The 15,383-nt window shown below is 37.6% G+C and overlaps 1 protein-coding gene across 4 annotated transcripts in view; it reads left to right on the plus strand.

Annotated features, from left to right (window-relative positions):
* Window positions 1–14,853, plus strand: part of MID2 (midline 2) — a 104,449-nt gene extending 89,596 nt beyond the window's left edge. For 2 of the 4 annotated variants that reach the window (XM_054472242.2, XM_054472240.2), the window contains exons 6-10: window positions 532–659; window positions 2,037–2,180; window positions 8,866–9,027; window positions 10,609–10,816; window positions 11,186–14,853. In XM_054472242.2, coding sequence (XP_054328217.1) covers window positions 532–659; window positions 2,037–2,180; window positions 8,866–9,027; window positions 10,609–10,816; window positions 11,186–11,588 — 1,045 coding nt within the window. In that variant the 3' untranslated portion in view covers window positions 11,589–14,853. Of the gene's footprint in view, window positions 1–531; window positions 660–2,036; window positions 2,271–8,865; window positions 9,028–10,608; window positions 10,817–11,185 lie in introns of all 4 variants that reach the window. The other 2 variants (XM_054472239.2, XM_054472238.2) reach the window with 1 other exon arrangement.
* Window positions 14,854–15,383: the final 530 nt, after the last annotated feature.

Below are 15,383 nucleotides of genomic sequence, written 5' to 3' on the forward strand. Positions count from 1 at the left end.
GGGGTCGGAGAGGCAGAGATTGCAGTGAGCTGAGATGGCGCCACTGCACTGCAACCTGGGTGACACAGCAAGACTCTGTCCCAAAAAAAAAAAAAAAAAATCACATAAAGGATATATTTAGGGAAGGTGTTAACCTAGCATGCTGACTTGCTGACTAGCATAAACAAAAAAGAAAAATCTCTCTCAAACTGTTTTTACCAAGGCTTTAAAGGTCTAGTTTTGATGCTGTCTGCCAGATGGAAAATGATGCAGAGGGGAAAAAATCCTGTATTTACTTCTCAAAATTAAGACCGGATGGGGGAGTGTGTTTGAGGGGTGAACATATGTGAATAAATATGGTATAACTCTTAATTGGTTCCTGATGATTAAAATTTAAATGGTTTCCATTGGAAAGGCACAGATATGATATTTTCACTAAATAAATCAAGCCTTACAAGTCATTTATTTTCACCTTGTTAAACCAGAAATCAAACACTGGGTGAAGGTTGCAACCTATTTTGATGTATATTGATGTACTTTTCTCTTTTTCAGGGTCGCTATGGCAACTGCATCTTCTCAAGTTCTGATTCCAGACATCAATTTTAATGATGCCTTTGAAAACTTTGCTTTAGATTTTTCCAGAGAAAAGAAACTGCTAGAGGGGTTGGATTATTTAACAGGTGTGAAAATACTGTGCTTTCCTTCCCATTTAATTTTTTTTCTTCTGGTATGCTTTTATTTAAAAATAATTTGAAAAAGACAATATTTATAATTTACATATTTTATAATCTTTAAAATGATGCATGTATCTTTTCAGACAGAATATATTTTAGTTCATTAACAGAAAAAAAGATGATTTATGATTTGTTAACTATTTCTAGGGTCAAAATGGGTATACCATCTGTACTTAAGAGTAAAACACAAGAAATTGCTGATAGATTTGTCCTTATGAATCTAACAGTAATGTATTGTTGCTAGTTATGAGAGTAGAACTCAGGTGACAATTAGGGAATATTAGAGAATGCCTTATGTGGGTGTACGACCAAAATGGTTTTAAGGAAAATTAGGTGTTAGTAGATCAGGAAGAAAAATGTAAGAAATATCTGGCTCTCAGACAATTTTAGAAAATGAGGAATGCAACCAGCCTGTTAAAAATGCTAGCTTTCAGGATTATTTAATGATCATTTCATGAAAAAAATATACACAAACTATTTTTTAACTGTTTTGTTACTATATTAAATAGCTGCTCCTTATTGAACATCTACTTTATTCTAGACACTGTATATTAATTTTGTATCTTTAATCCTTACAACAAATCTATAAGTTAATTATCACCCCTATTTTATAGATGAGGGAACTCATTATTTTGCACTTGACTATACAGCTAAAAATATATAATGGGGCTGGGCACAGTGGCTCACGCCCATAATCCCAGCACTTTGGGAGGCCAAGGTGGGTGGATCACCTGAAGTCAGGAGTTCGAGACCAGCCTGGCCAACATGGCGAAACCCTGTCTATACTAAAAATACAAAAATTAGCCAGACGTGGTGGTGGGTGCCTGTAATCCCAGCTACTCAGGAGGCTGATGCAGGAGAATCACTTGAACCCAGAAGGCAGAGGTTGCAGTGAGCCGAGACTGCATCACTGCATTCCAGCCTGGGCAACAAGAGCAAAAATCTATCTATCTCTCTCTCTATATATATATACTCATTTTGAAATTAAAAAAAAAGTTGAAGACCATATGTTAAGACAACCATATAATCACTTTAATGTCTACATAAGTGTTTATGCAGGCAGACTAGACAGCTGGGGCAATCATCACAAAAATTTAGGCTTATATCTTTGCCTAAAATATTTTTATTGTTGTAGCAAAAGTGGTTTTAGGGAGCTTGAGATCCCAGCATTTTGCTTCAGGTTGCATGGTTCATGCGATCTAAAGATTCTCTATTAAGAAAATCTCTTCAAGAGATGTTGGGTTATGCAGGAAGAGTAACAATTGTAAAATTCCAGAAGACAGAGTATGCTTTCCTTACTTTCTTTTCCACCTTTCCTTACAGCCCCAAACCCACCATCTATCCGAGAAGAACTCTGTACTGCCTCCCATGACACCATTACAGTCCACTGGATCTCGGATGATGAGTTCAGCATCAGCTCCTATGAGCTTCAGTACACCATATTCACTGGCCAGGCTAACTTCATCAGTAAGTCATGGTGTAGTTGGGGCCTGTGGCCAGAGATAAGGAAATGTAAGGAAGCAGTAAGCTGCTCAAGATTGGCCGGGGCGCCACGAGGCAAGTGTTTGTAAGACATGTTAGGTTGTTTAGCATAGTGTTTCATAGACAGTGTAAGCTCCCCAGGGCATTGCAAAGATCTTACTGATGGGTAACAAGCAAGTTGTATATTTCCTTGCTGGGCAGTTGCTGGGGCCATTCCCATTCATTTATGTAACCCTTAGCCTTTCCTCAATTAATCCATGTCACTCCACTTTCCTAAGGAGAGTACAGCTTGGTACTTGTTCCTTGCCACCATCATTGCTGGTTCTGTGTGTATGAACATCTCTCTCCTTGACTCTTCTTCTACTTCATTATCGTGGTAAAATACATTATGTTCAAAGACTTTTCCTTTACCAAACCTACCTCTATCAGTGAATATGGTGACAAGCCTCCTGCCTCTGTCACTCTTCCCTTTACTTCTTCCTTTCCACCAAGAATTATGCTAAATATGAAAACATGTCAGTGGGCCACAAAATGAAAAAGATTAACAAAGCTGTTGTTTAACTCACATGTTATGGCTTCACTTTCTTGCGAATTGGAGCAAGACAAAACAGAGTAGGAACTTCACTCATGCCAGTCAAGAGGGGTTGAGCTGAAAGTTCCCCTCAATGCCCTGGGTGCTGTGGGGGCGGGGATGGGTGATGGTGGAAATGGAAACAAAAGCAAAATTAAAGCTGGATTCAAGACTGGAACAGATTCCCAACCTAAAATAACATCTCCATAGCTGCAAATTAGTATTTTCTTTTACTTTTTTGTTCCTGCTTTTGTGTCTGACTTCACAGGCCAGCATGAGAGTAGTTTTTCCAACTAACCCCTTCAAGTAGGCTTCCTTTTCCTGTTTTGTGACAAATCTGGGGCAGAATTCTGTTTTGTAACAAGGTGGGGTGGGGAGATGAGAGGACATTTGGGGATCAAACTCTAAAAAACATTTGCCTCGTGCAGCTCCAACCTAAACCACTTGGCCCATGTAGCTATGTTCCTGGGTGTTTCTTCAGATTGTGAAGTCACAAACTGTAATGCTTCACTGATTTATTTGTCTCTCCTACTCTGGAAAGTCTTAGCGCCAACAACTGTGCTTCTTTTTCCTGATATGGGGAAAGCAGTAATCTCCCAGGAATCAAGAAGTCTGAGAAGTGACAAAGATCTAAAAAGGTTGTCACCTCTGTTTTCAAGGTTATATAGTCCTTTGTAAAGAAAAGCTTAAAGGATAATTCTTAACAGTGATAGGATCATAGCATCTTAGAATTGGAATGGACCTTAGAAGTCATCTAGTCTAATATTCTTCCCTCCTACCAGACACCCAGTAGATAATCATCCTATCTCTGCTTGAACATTTCCAGTGATAGGTACCTCACTTCTAACAAAACAACCCATTTGATTGTTGTGCAGCTATAAATAATGGCCAGTGCTTCCTTATAAGAGGCTTAACTTTTCCTTTTAGTAAATAATAACGACAATAATAATTTACATGTGTATTATGCTTTGCCATTTACAAATGCTCCCACATACATTATCTCATTTAGTCCTTATGGGTGCTTACTTAGCCTTATGAAATGTTATTAACTCTACTTTATAGGTGAAGAAACTGGGGCTCAGGTTGAGTGAGTTGCCCAAAGTCACAGAGCTACGAAATGAGGGAGTCAAGGTTGCAGCTTGAGCCTGTCAGACTTCAAGTTTAATGCTCCTTGAAGTAAACCACAGCAACCAGTTAGTCCTAGTTCTGACCTTTTGTGCCTCACTAACAAACCTAATCCATCTTTCACATAACAGTTCTTCAGATAATTTTAGTTAGTTCCTATGTCCTTCTAAATTTTCTGTTTTCCAGGCTAGGCATCTTCCTTTCTTTCAATTGCTCCTCATATGGTATAGTTTCAGATCTTTTGCTATCCTAGTATCATTTTTAAGAACACACTCCTGTTTATCACTGTGCTTTATAAAATGTTCTGTCAATGAAGTGAATTTGGTACTCCAAAAGTGGTCTGAGCACTGCAGAGGATAGCTGGATTATTTCTTTTGTACATTAGCTGATTCCCAATTGCCCTGTACCTTTTTTTCAGCAGCCACTTTGACTACTGACTGTTTACTGAGCATATGATCAACTAAATTTTCTATGTATTCCAAATCCTGTCCTTATACAACTGAATATCTAAAACAAAAATACAAAGCCTTGAATTTATCCCTAGTACATTTTATCTGGTTAGTTCTGCCATTTCATTTCAGCATGCTAAAATCCTTTGGGATACAGATTCTACCTTCAAATATACTTGCTTACCCTCACAGCCTGCCTTCTATTTCTTCCTCTAGTTATTGATAGAAAATTTTGTTAGAACAAGGACAAGGGCAGAGGCCTGAAGCAAAATTTTGGATGGCAATGAGAAACTATCTTACTAGGAATAAGTATTTTTGAAGATTCAGGATCCCAATCCTACCTGCCAGTCTGGCCTGCCACAGTTGACTGAACCTCCGTTCTGAGAGCTACTTTCCTTTGAGGTTTTTTCACATTTTCTTTGTCCAGAAATTTCATTCTTGTTGGTGAGGATTATTCCCCCTTCACCTTTTCTTTCAACTTTATTTCCTGATTTTTAACTTTCTTCCTACCTCTTCTAAGATTTGAAATGATCACAACCAATAATGTTTCAGATTATGCTGTGAGGTGAATGAGAATTCCAACAGATATTTGAGTGTGTTTGTCTTCTGATTACTGTATTATCTTTCCTCTGTTTGAATTTTGTGTTTTGCATTACAAAAGCATTAGCCGTAAACTGCCTAGCCAGGCAGACCATAACATACAACCAGAAAGACATAACTTCTATTTCCCTTCCTTTTCATTCTCATGCAAATACTCTCTACCACACATTTACACTCAGGTTCAGGGATTTCCATATTGTAATTTTTCCCTTTTGAACAAGAGGTATACTTCCACTGACATAATTCAATCATAAGTCCCATCTTACTAAATCTCAGTAATACCTAGAGGATCATATATTTACCTTTTTAAATTTAGAAATGATTTCAAAATCACAGAAAACTTGCAAGACTAGCACAAAGAACACCCATATATTCTTTACCCAAATTCACCTACTGTTAATATTTGTCCCATTTCCTTTAGCATTTGCTAACATTCCCTGTTCTTTTGGAACCATTTTAGAGCAAATTGCATACATCATGGTCTTTCACCTCTGAATTCTTCAGTGTATATTTCCTAAGAATAAGGAAATTCTCTTACATAACCACAATATAGTTACCAACTTGAAGAAGTTTAACATTGATGCAATACTTTTATCTAAACCAACATTTATATTCCAATTTTTGACATTTGACTAGATAATATTCTTTATGACATATAAAGAACCCAATATTGTCCTTTATAGTTTAGGGTCAAGTATTACATTTAATTGTCATATCTCTTTTGCCATATCTCTTTTAATCTGGAACATTTCTTCAGCCTTTCTTTGTCTTGAACAACATTGACATTTTTTAAAAAGTGTTCTTTTATGTCTTTATTATACTTCATTATACTGTTCCTTATTTTGATTTTTTCTGAAGTTTTCTCATGATTATATTTAGCAGTACAGTTCTTTCTTAGGGATTAATATCTGGAGACACATGATGTCCACTTGCCCTTCACTGATGATGCTAATTTTGATCACCTAGTCAAGATGTTGTCTGATTTATTCACTGTAGTTACTACTTTTTCTTTTGCCACTAATAAGGCATCTGTGTGGTATATTTTAAAACAATAAAAATACCCTGCTGCTTCATCAAACCATCTCATCCCCACCCCCACCCTTGTTTTATTATCAGTTGATGATACTTGCCTGAATCAATCATTAATACGATGATTGCAAAATGATGATTTTCCAGTTGAGTATTCCCTCCCACATTTTCAAGTTGGCACTTGGCATCCTACTATAAGCAAGAGTCCCACTCCCCATTTCCTCCCATTTGTTTATATATCAGTATTGGCTGATGAATTATCTTTTTTCAATTGTTAATAATTATTTACTGCCCTTACTTGTGTTGGTGTTCAGTGTGTCAAGATTTAGCCATTGGGAGGCTTTCAAGGTGATTTCTAGGTCCTTATAATATCCCCCCATCATTTTCTTGAGCACTTCCTTACTTTCTGGCATAAAATGTTCTAGGCTCATTTTGACCTTATTCTGTCCCAGCCTTGAAATCAGTCATTATTTTCCAAGGAACCCTGGTTTCTTTTAGTGGGACAATATTAGAGACCAAGACCTGAGTGCTAGATATGCTAGATATAAACACAAACATCCATATATGTAAGCATATGCACACACATATAATAACACATGCATACATACTTTATATATGTGCATATTTATGTGCACATGCACAAACATATATATATTTTAGGAATCATGAGTTTACATCAATACCTTAAATTCCAGTCCATCCCCACAGGTTCTTTCCTGCCTTTCTCCATTCTGTATTTGTATGTTCCTTCTTCCACAGTATGAACCCTGGCTCCCAACATCAACACATGTACTCATTTGCTCAATCCCATAATACATCTAAAATAGTTTCTGAATTGCTTTGTCCATGCCACTACAAAAACAAACTGGCTAACAATACTTCAGGATTTGTTTGAGGTTTTCCTCCCACCCCCACCACATTGGTGTAATTATGCTGTTCATCTGAAATGCAGTTGGGTTTGTTTCAGTTTGCCTTCATCTTTAGTCCCCACTTTTCCCACCTGTATTGATTTAATTTTATTTTTTTGAATTTGTAAAACAATGTGTTTCCCAAAGAGGATGCTATACAAAAAGGTACATTCAGAGAAATGTCATTTCCTCCCACATCCTTTTAATCCTGTTGCTCCACCCCTAACCCTTGTGGATAACCAACTTCATGAATTTTTTATTTCTCTTTCCTGTTTTTATTGTTGTTGCTTTGTAAATCCAAGCAAATATATGCATGTTTTCTTATTTTTCTTTCTCTCAAAAAAGTCATGTACTGCATATATACTACATATACGTACATACTTTTGGAATTTGCTTTTTTCAATTGACAATATTTCCTTGAAATCACTCTATATCAGTTCATAGAGATCTTTTCCTCATTTTTTTTCACAGATGCATAGTACTTCATTGTGAAGTTTATCTTTGTATTTTTGGGTGTGTATCTGGAGATTATATGTTTTCCTCTTTGTATTAAAATCTTATGTGCAGCTTGTGATTCATACTCTGTATTGGTAACATAGGCAAGGCCTCAAACATTGCTCCTACCCTTTTAATCCATATTGTCTTTTCATTAGAATCATTGGGCACCTCTACCAATTCTTCCTCATCTTTCTCCAGCATATCTGTTTGCCCTCCATTGTTTCTTTTACTAGTTTTAATTTAGGCTCTTCAATTTCCTCTCAGATTAATTATAAACCCTTTGTTCAGATCTCTTGCAAAACACTCATGACTTATTATTTTCAATTTTCAACCTCACTAAATTTTGTACTAGAGTTGCATAGAAATAACTGAATTCACTGCTTATTTTCCTTGCCTTTCCCTTTCTACCCTCTAGTAGAACTGTGGCTAAGAAGTGGTAAACTAACTGAAAAACAGATAGCAGTAGAGAGAAGTCTAAATAATCTGCAGACTAGGATGTTGGTTTTTCTTTTACCGAAAGCTTGCCAAATATATGTTTTAATTATTTACATTTCCCCTGTTTAAGTTAATATTTGCAGTCTAAAATATATCAAAAGCAGAAGCCTAGTTCTCTGATCCCTTTCCCTACTTGGAAGGGAGGAAGATTCCAGATAACAATGTGCTCCTGGACCACTCAACCCAAAATGAACATGGGAATCACACAACAGAATGTGTTGTGTAAGAGTGGTGAGATGATATCTTGCTTTGGTTATCATGTCATCTCTTTGGCTTCCCTACGGTACTGTGGAGACCAGCTAGTTTGGGAAGTAAGGGTGAGGATGGAGTAGGAGAGTGGAGTCGTAAGCCCTGAGAGCCTCACTACCTTGCAGAGACAAAAGAACATTGTTGTTCGCCCCATGAACTGTGATGTGGTAGAGAGAACACTGGGCTACCATTTTAAAAATACCAGGGTTCTACTCTCAGCACCATCACTGACTATCTGTGGCCTTGGGCAAGTCACTTTTCTTCTCTCAATCCTAGTTTCCCATTTGTAAAATAAGGGAAATACAGTACCTATGTGTCCCTTTGGCTGAGTTTCCATGTTTCCCTGCTCTGCACAGGATTGCTCCATCCATACAAGACCAGACTCAGCTCTCAGAGGTGTGGACGTTTGGAGTAAATATCCAGAGACTCCATAAGAGTGATGATTCTGTGACTCTGTATAGTAGCCATTCCTGTGTTATCTGGGAAAAAAATGGAAATAACCTAACTTTTGCTAGTGGTTCCATTCAATTGCCACAAGCAAGGAGCCTGGCCTAAGCCTAGTTCTGTGGGAATAATGAAATAGTGGAATCATAAGCTCTGGTTCATCTCATTACATCTTCTAAGACTCAAAAGAAAACAAAATGAATTCACTTTTGAGGGGGTGGCTTATGATGAATTTTCAGTATGTTTTTCATTCTGTCTCTCTTACCTGCTGGTTAATGTCCTTGTCTTTCCCCATTTTACAGGCCTGTATAATTCAGTAGACAGCTGGATGATTGTTCCCAACATTAAACAGAACCATTACACAGTGCATGGACTCCAGAGCGGGACTCGCTACATCTTCATCGTTAAAGCCATAAACCAAGCCGGCAGCCGGAACAGTGAACCTACCCGACTAAAAACAAACAGTACGTTGTGGTGATTTCAAAAGGAAAGATCAATTTTCTTCTCCATGCCAGAGGAGTACACAGCCTGAGCAGGCACCCACAGCAGTGCATGGGGAGCAGTGGCACTGGGTAGAGGAGCTATACTGTTGTAGTTTGTACTTTGGGCAAGGAGTTTGTTGGTGCCCATGGAAGATTTGTGGACCCAGAGATATGCACAAAAAGACTGTTAGCTTGGGAGGATGTTAGTGAAGAGTTTTCTCTGTACTCCACCCCTTATATTTGGGGGACAATTGCATAAAAGAGCATTATTTGTGATAATCTAGTAAAATCCTACTACAGAGAAGCCATATCTGTTAGGAATACTTTTGACAGCAAATAACAAAAAGTGCAAGTAACATAGCTTAACAAATAGTGTTTGTTAATTGTTTAAATGAATAGTATATATTTTATCTCTCACACATACACATAGGAAGAAGTTTGAAGGTAGGCAGTTCACGGCTAATGCAGCTGCTCTGCAATGTCATAAAAGATGCAGGCTCCTGCTCCCTGTGTGCATTGGCTTCTTGCCACATGGCTGCAAGATGGCCACTGCAACTTTCAGATGTCATACTTCCTCTCCAGATAGGAAAGAAGAAAGAGTTGGTACACATAATGGTTATCCCTTTTATCTGGAAAACCAAAACTTTCCTAGAAGTTTCCCCTGCTCTGTCTGACTTCTGCTTCCATGTTCTTAGCTGCCCCTAGCAGTAAGGGAGGCTGGGAGATTGAGTATTTAGCTTTTCCAGCCTCTATAGTGAAAGTGAGTAAGAGAGAAAAAGTTGGGAAAGGGTAATGTGTTAGCCAATAGTGTCTGTCACAGAAGCATTCTGTATAATAAATCTCTTGCCATACCTAGCAACTGGTCCCTCAGTAACAATGCTTTTGTCATATGGTTATAAAGAATTATCTGTTGTGAATGATCCTACATAATAAATGTTTTCTCTGATCATTGATGATGCAACAGTCACTCTAACAAAATTGCCTAATTATATGTTATTTACATCCCAATTGTAAGAGGGCAAAAATAATTGTTCAGTTGCTGAGTTCTCAGGGTTTTCTGGTTCTGCCATCAAGCAGCAATTACCTCATCAATTCCCCTCACCTCAGACATCATAACACTCTTTCCCTTAAAATCTACCCAAATCCCAAACAACCCACTAAAATTAAGCAAAGTACAAAACATATTTGAGAGCATGAAACTTTGAGCACTCCCTTTTACTTTGATAATATATGATGCGGGGGACAGCTTATTAGCTCCTCTTTGCTTGGAATATGACTTCCCACAAATTGCTTTTAGGAGAGATCCACATTTTTTCCTACAGTGGGAAAATAAACGCCTTTATGAAGGTCGTTTTATGGGAGATTGACCTTTATTCTTATTTTATTGAAAACTCTGGTTTCTGGCCTGTTTTCTTAATAAAATTTAAACAGCAGCCAACTTGCAGGGGACCAAGAGTGATCATGTTATCGAGCATACCCTGCCAGTGATGATGCTGGTGGAAAAGGTAGAATTTTAAGATACTTCATAGTGCTTTTTCTTTTTTTTTTCTACTTATTTTTCAGGCCAACCCTTTAAATTGGATCCCAAAATGACTCACAAGAAGTTGAAGATCTCCAATGATGGATTGCAGATGGAGAAGGATGAAAGCTCTCTAAAGAAGAGCCATACCCCAGAGAGGTTTAGTGGCACAGGGTGCTATGGGGCAGCAGGAAATATATTCATTGACAGTGGCTGCCACTACTGGGAGGTGGTCATGGGTTCCTCAACATGGTGAGTGGATCCCATTTTCCTTTTCTCTTCTGTCCTCTGTCGTTAGGTTCTTAGGAGATTCAATTCTGTAGCACAACCATAATACCAATAAGTCAAGGTTAAAAGGTATGTGATGAAAACCACTGCTAGAAAAATTTGCCAGCTTTTTAATAAAATAATGGAAAATATACTGGGCTAGGAGATGGAAACTGCCACATCGCTCTAATTGCTGACTTTTTAAAGCTCTAGTGATATCAGCATTATGCATCTAAGTGTAAACTATTTAAGGAATAAACATATATCCTATTTGTTATATATTATATATGGTGTCTTACACAACTCAGATCATTCATAAATGTTTATTTCTCTCTCCTCTCCACTGTCTCATAGGTATGCAATTGGCATTGCCTACAAATCAGCTCCAAAGAATGAATGGATTGGCAAGAATGCCTCCTCATGGGTCTTCTCTCGCTGCAATAGTAACTTCGTGGTGAGACATAACAACAAGGAAATGTTGGTGGATGTGCCCCCACACCTGAAGCGTCTGGGTGTCCTCCTGGATTATGACAACAATATGCTGTCTTTCTATGACCCAGCTAACTCTCTCCATCTTCATACTTTTGATGTGACCTTCATTCTTCCAGTTTGTCCAACATTTACAATCTGGAACAAATCCCTAATGATCCTGTCTGGCTTGCCTGCCCCAGATTTTATTGATTACCCTGAGCGGCAGGAATGCAACTGCAGGCCTCAAGAATCCCCTTATGTTTCTGGGATGAAAACCTGTCATTAAGTTTCAGGAGAGCATATAATTCACTGGCTCTCTAGTTCAGCAGTTCTTCCCCTCCTACACCTAAGTTAGCGTTCAATATATGAGATACAAAATAAAGTTTGTTTGAAGCATCCAAAATAACTAGATATTGCAGATTTAATTTTTGTGCATTAAAGCTTGTATTTGAATTAATATATTGAGTTTTTCAGAACAAATTATCTGAGTAGTCTGTGTTCAAGCCATTGGAGAAAAATTTAGAAAATGCCTCTGTTGTCATTGGAGAATTAAAAATTCCCAATGATTTAAGAATATAAATTATATTGGAAGCAATTAGGGTAATTCTAGTTAAATAATGTGGAAAGATGCCCTGAATAAGGAGCCAGCCAGCCAGAAGGGGAGGTGGTCAGCCTTTCTAATACTGGCCAGTTTGGCCATGTAGAATTTTGAACAGTGTCAAATTATCACATATTATATTTTACTTTTGATGAAAACCTGTCATCAAGGGTTTGTTAGGAAACCATGAATGTGTATATGTAATATATAAAGTGAACATATATGTACTTTATATATATTCACTTGTGTATGTATGTATATGTATATTCACTTTATATATTACATATACACAAAAAACTTTTTTTTTCCAAACACCAACTCGAACTAGAACAAAAAACTTTTTAATTTGCTAATTTGAGTGAGAAATATACTGGAAGGGAAAATAAGTTACACCATCCATTTTTGTCCCCTAAAGGAAACAACAAAATCAATCAACATTTCTTTCTTCCCTCTATCCATCATTACCTTCCTCCCTCCTGTCACGCACACATACACATGCAACCATGACATAGATAATGGGAAGAGCTTTATTGGATTAGCAGAGATTTACAGACAAGATTGCACAAGAGATGCTGTTGCTGGATAGAAAATTGATCAGGTAGAAGTGATGCTGTCTACTTGAGGATGGCCATCTGAATTGTTAAAACTTCTGTCATAGACTATTAAAAAAAAGTTTTACTACTCCCAAGTACATACAGTTATGAGAATTAGGCTTTTAAAAAGTTGCACAGTGAAGGCTCTTTAGGAACCTACTTTACTTAATCAGTAAAAATCGAGTATTATTGATGCACCAACTATTCCCATATAAATGTACTTGCATTTTCAGATAAAACACTTCTGATGTGCTCAAGAATGTCTGAAAACTGTTTTCTTAAATAGGATAAATAATCATTCCTTTTGCAATCTTGTTTACAGTATTTATTTGCTTAGCCAATCCCTCCACGCAAATGGAGACATAAACTTCATCCCAGTCCTAACCAGTATAGTTGAAGGGAATGGAGTCTTGTGGTCTATGATTTTTTTAAAAAAATTTCCATTGAAGGGATTGGGGATGTCAGAGAACCAGAGCTTTCCCCCTTCCAGGAGCTAAGTTGGCTTCGGAGGTCTTCTGGGATTTGTGAAAATATTACTGTTGTAAAATTACAAAGTGGTAGCTGTAACAACTCCCTCAGATTGGAGACTTGAAATGTCAAAACTCCCCTCTTCCTTTCCCCTAGTTTGGTGGATGCTCATTTATTAATTCATTCAATAAACTATTAGATGCCAGGTACCAAACTACTGCCATGGGAGTGCACATATTAACAAAATGCTCTACCTGCTGCCAAATGGCTTACTATTCTGTGGAAGAAACAAAGAATATAATCCTCCCCAATAACAGTTGTGTATTGTTTGTTCACTTAATGTGGAAAGCAAGACTGATGCAGACACACAAGGAAGGCTCAAAAATATAAATCTAGCAGCAACGTCATCTTTTTGTATTTTAAAGACCATATGTAGTTACTGCTAATCAGGAAATGAACAACCTCAGTAAAATTCATCAGTGCTGGTAAATAGTTTGCTGTAGTGGAAAGCTCATAACCTTTGGATTCAAATGATCCTAGTTTCTGTACCATTTATTAGCGTTATGACCTAGGACAAGTACCTCACTTCTCTGAGCCTGTTTCCTCCTCTGTAAAATAATGTCTACTTCACAAGGCTGTTTCAAAGGTTAAAAAAGATAGCATATGTAAACTGTCTAGCTCAGCGCTTGACATTTCCTAAGTGTGCCGTAAATATTAATTTCTTTCCTTATCCCCAGCTCCAATACGCGTAGCAGTGCTTTTAAAATGTATGTCCGTCATTTCTCAGTCACCTTTGTCTCTCCCTAGGGCGTATCCCCAAATTCTTAAACAAAAAAAATGATTTTTTTACCCTTCATCAAACTTTTCACTGGCTCCCTTAGCACCCAGTAGAAGGTCCCAACTCCTTACAGAGTCTGGCTTTTCATGTCCCTGTTTGCTTACACAGCTCCATCTTTTGTCACTTTCCCCCTCACATTGATTAAGCTAGCCAAGTTTAACTATTTGCACAACTATTCACACAAGTTATTCTCTGGGCCTGCAGCAGAAACATGATTAACAATTTTAATGCCCAGAGTAAACAACAGAAATTTTTCTTAAATTAAAGGAATAGTGTGAAAATGCTGTAAGTACAGAAAATGCAACCTCCATCCCAGTAGAACAATTTCCTTTGCCTTGCCCTTGGCTCTCCAAAACTGTTCATTTATTGTGGTGTCTTTTAGATTTTAGTGCCCTGGGACAAAGATCTAATTTCCCCACCTTACTTTTGACTCTATCCTGGACTACCTTTCCTCACCTCTATCTCTCTCAACCAGACTAACTTTTTATTCCTTAGACTTGATGATGCATCCCTCTTTGGAGATCCAAAGACACCCCAAGCATCCCCCTCTCTCAGCAATAATCACATTGTATAGCAGTGTTTTTCAAAGTGTGGTCCTCACACTGCCTATGTTAGAATCACCTTTAGTGTTTGTTAAAAGAATTGATTTTGGGTTCCCACTCCTGACCTAACCAGAATATCTGAGAACATAGGCAGGAATTTACATTTTTGACAAGCTCCTCATGATTCTGATGCACAAAAAATTTTAATGTTTAATCATCTTCCCTACTAGACTGAACACCTTGAGAGGAAGGACTGTGTCTTTTATTGTTGTTATATTTTTAATACCTGGCACAGTGCCTGGAACATTAGCTTGGCTAATGTTTATTGAATGAATGTATGAATGAAAAAATGAATTATGAAAGTTTCCCTCTTGTACTCTCATGTTCATAGTGATGTTTGTTACTTCCTGGGCAGAAAAGCTTGGTTACTACTCCATTTGAGCTGTATTAATTCTATTTTGCAGAGGTATCAAGGCTCCTACATAATAAATGATCATTGTCCTCCTCAAAAACTCTTTGGCAGTTATCTTGGGGAAATGTCTTTGGAGCATATGGCACCATTGTTTTCAGTAACATTTCAGTCTTGTCAAACTTTGTTGTTTGAAGGTGGATTTACATTTTGGTTATAGCCAAAAATCACTCAGAGCTAAGCCTACTTTAAAAAGTGGAGAATTAAACTGGGTTTGGAGTAAGCAATGAAGTTTGACTCTGAAGTCCCAAATTCTGAGCCAAACAGTGAAAAATGACTTCTAAGATACAACATGGTGACAAAGTACTCAGTGGGGGTGCGATGGGCCCCAGATATTTACTTCAGTTAACTTGGCTTTTATAGAATCCTGGCAATGCCATGGACCTAAAGAGAAGTAATTGGCTACCTCTAGCTAAACCCAGCTGGACAAAGAGAATAGGACCTGTATTTAACATTTTCAAAGAAGGTGACTCCATAAGCTTTTGTTATTGTTGCTCTACTCAACCTGTTCTCTGCAACTGTTTCTACCAGAAGATTATTTTATGTCTGCAATTTATGCTTGTTTCCACTTTT

The sequence above is a fragment of the Pongo pygmaeus genome, chromosome X, assembly GCF_028885625.2.
Source record: "Pongo pygmaeus isolate AG05252 chromosome X, NHGRI_mPonPyg2-v2.0_pri, whole genome shotgun sequence".
NCBI lineage: Eukaryota > Metazoa > Chordata > Mammalia > Primates > Hominidae > Pongo > Pongo pygmaeus.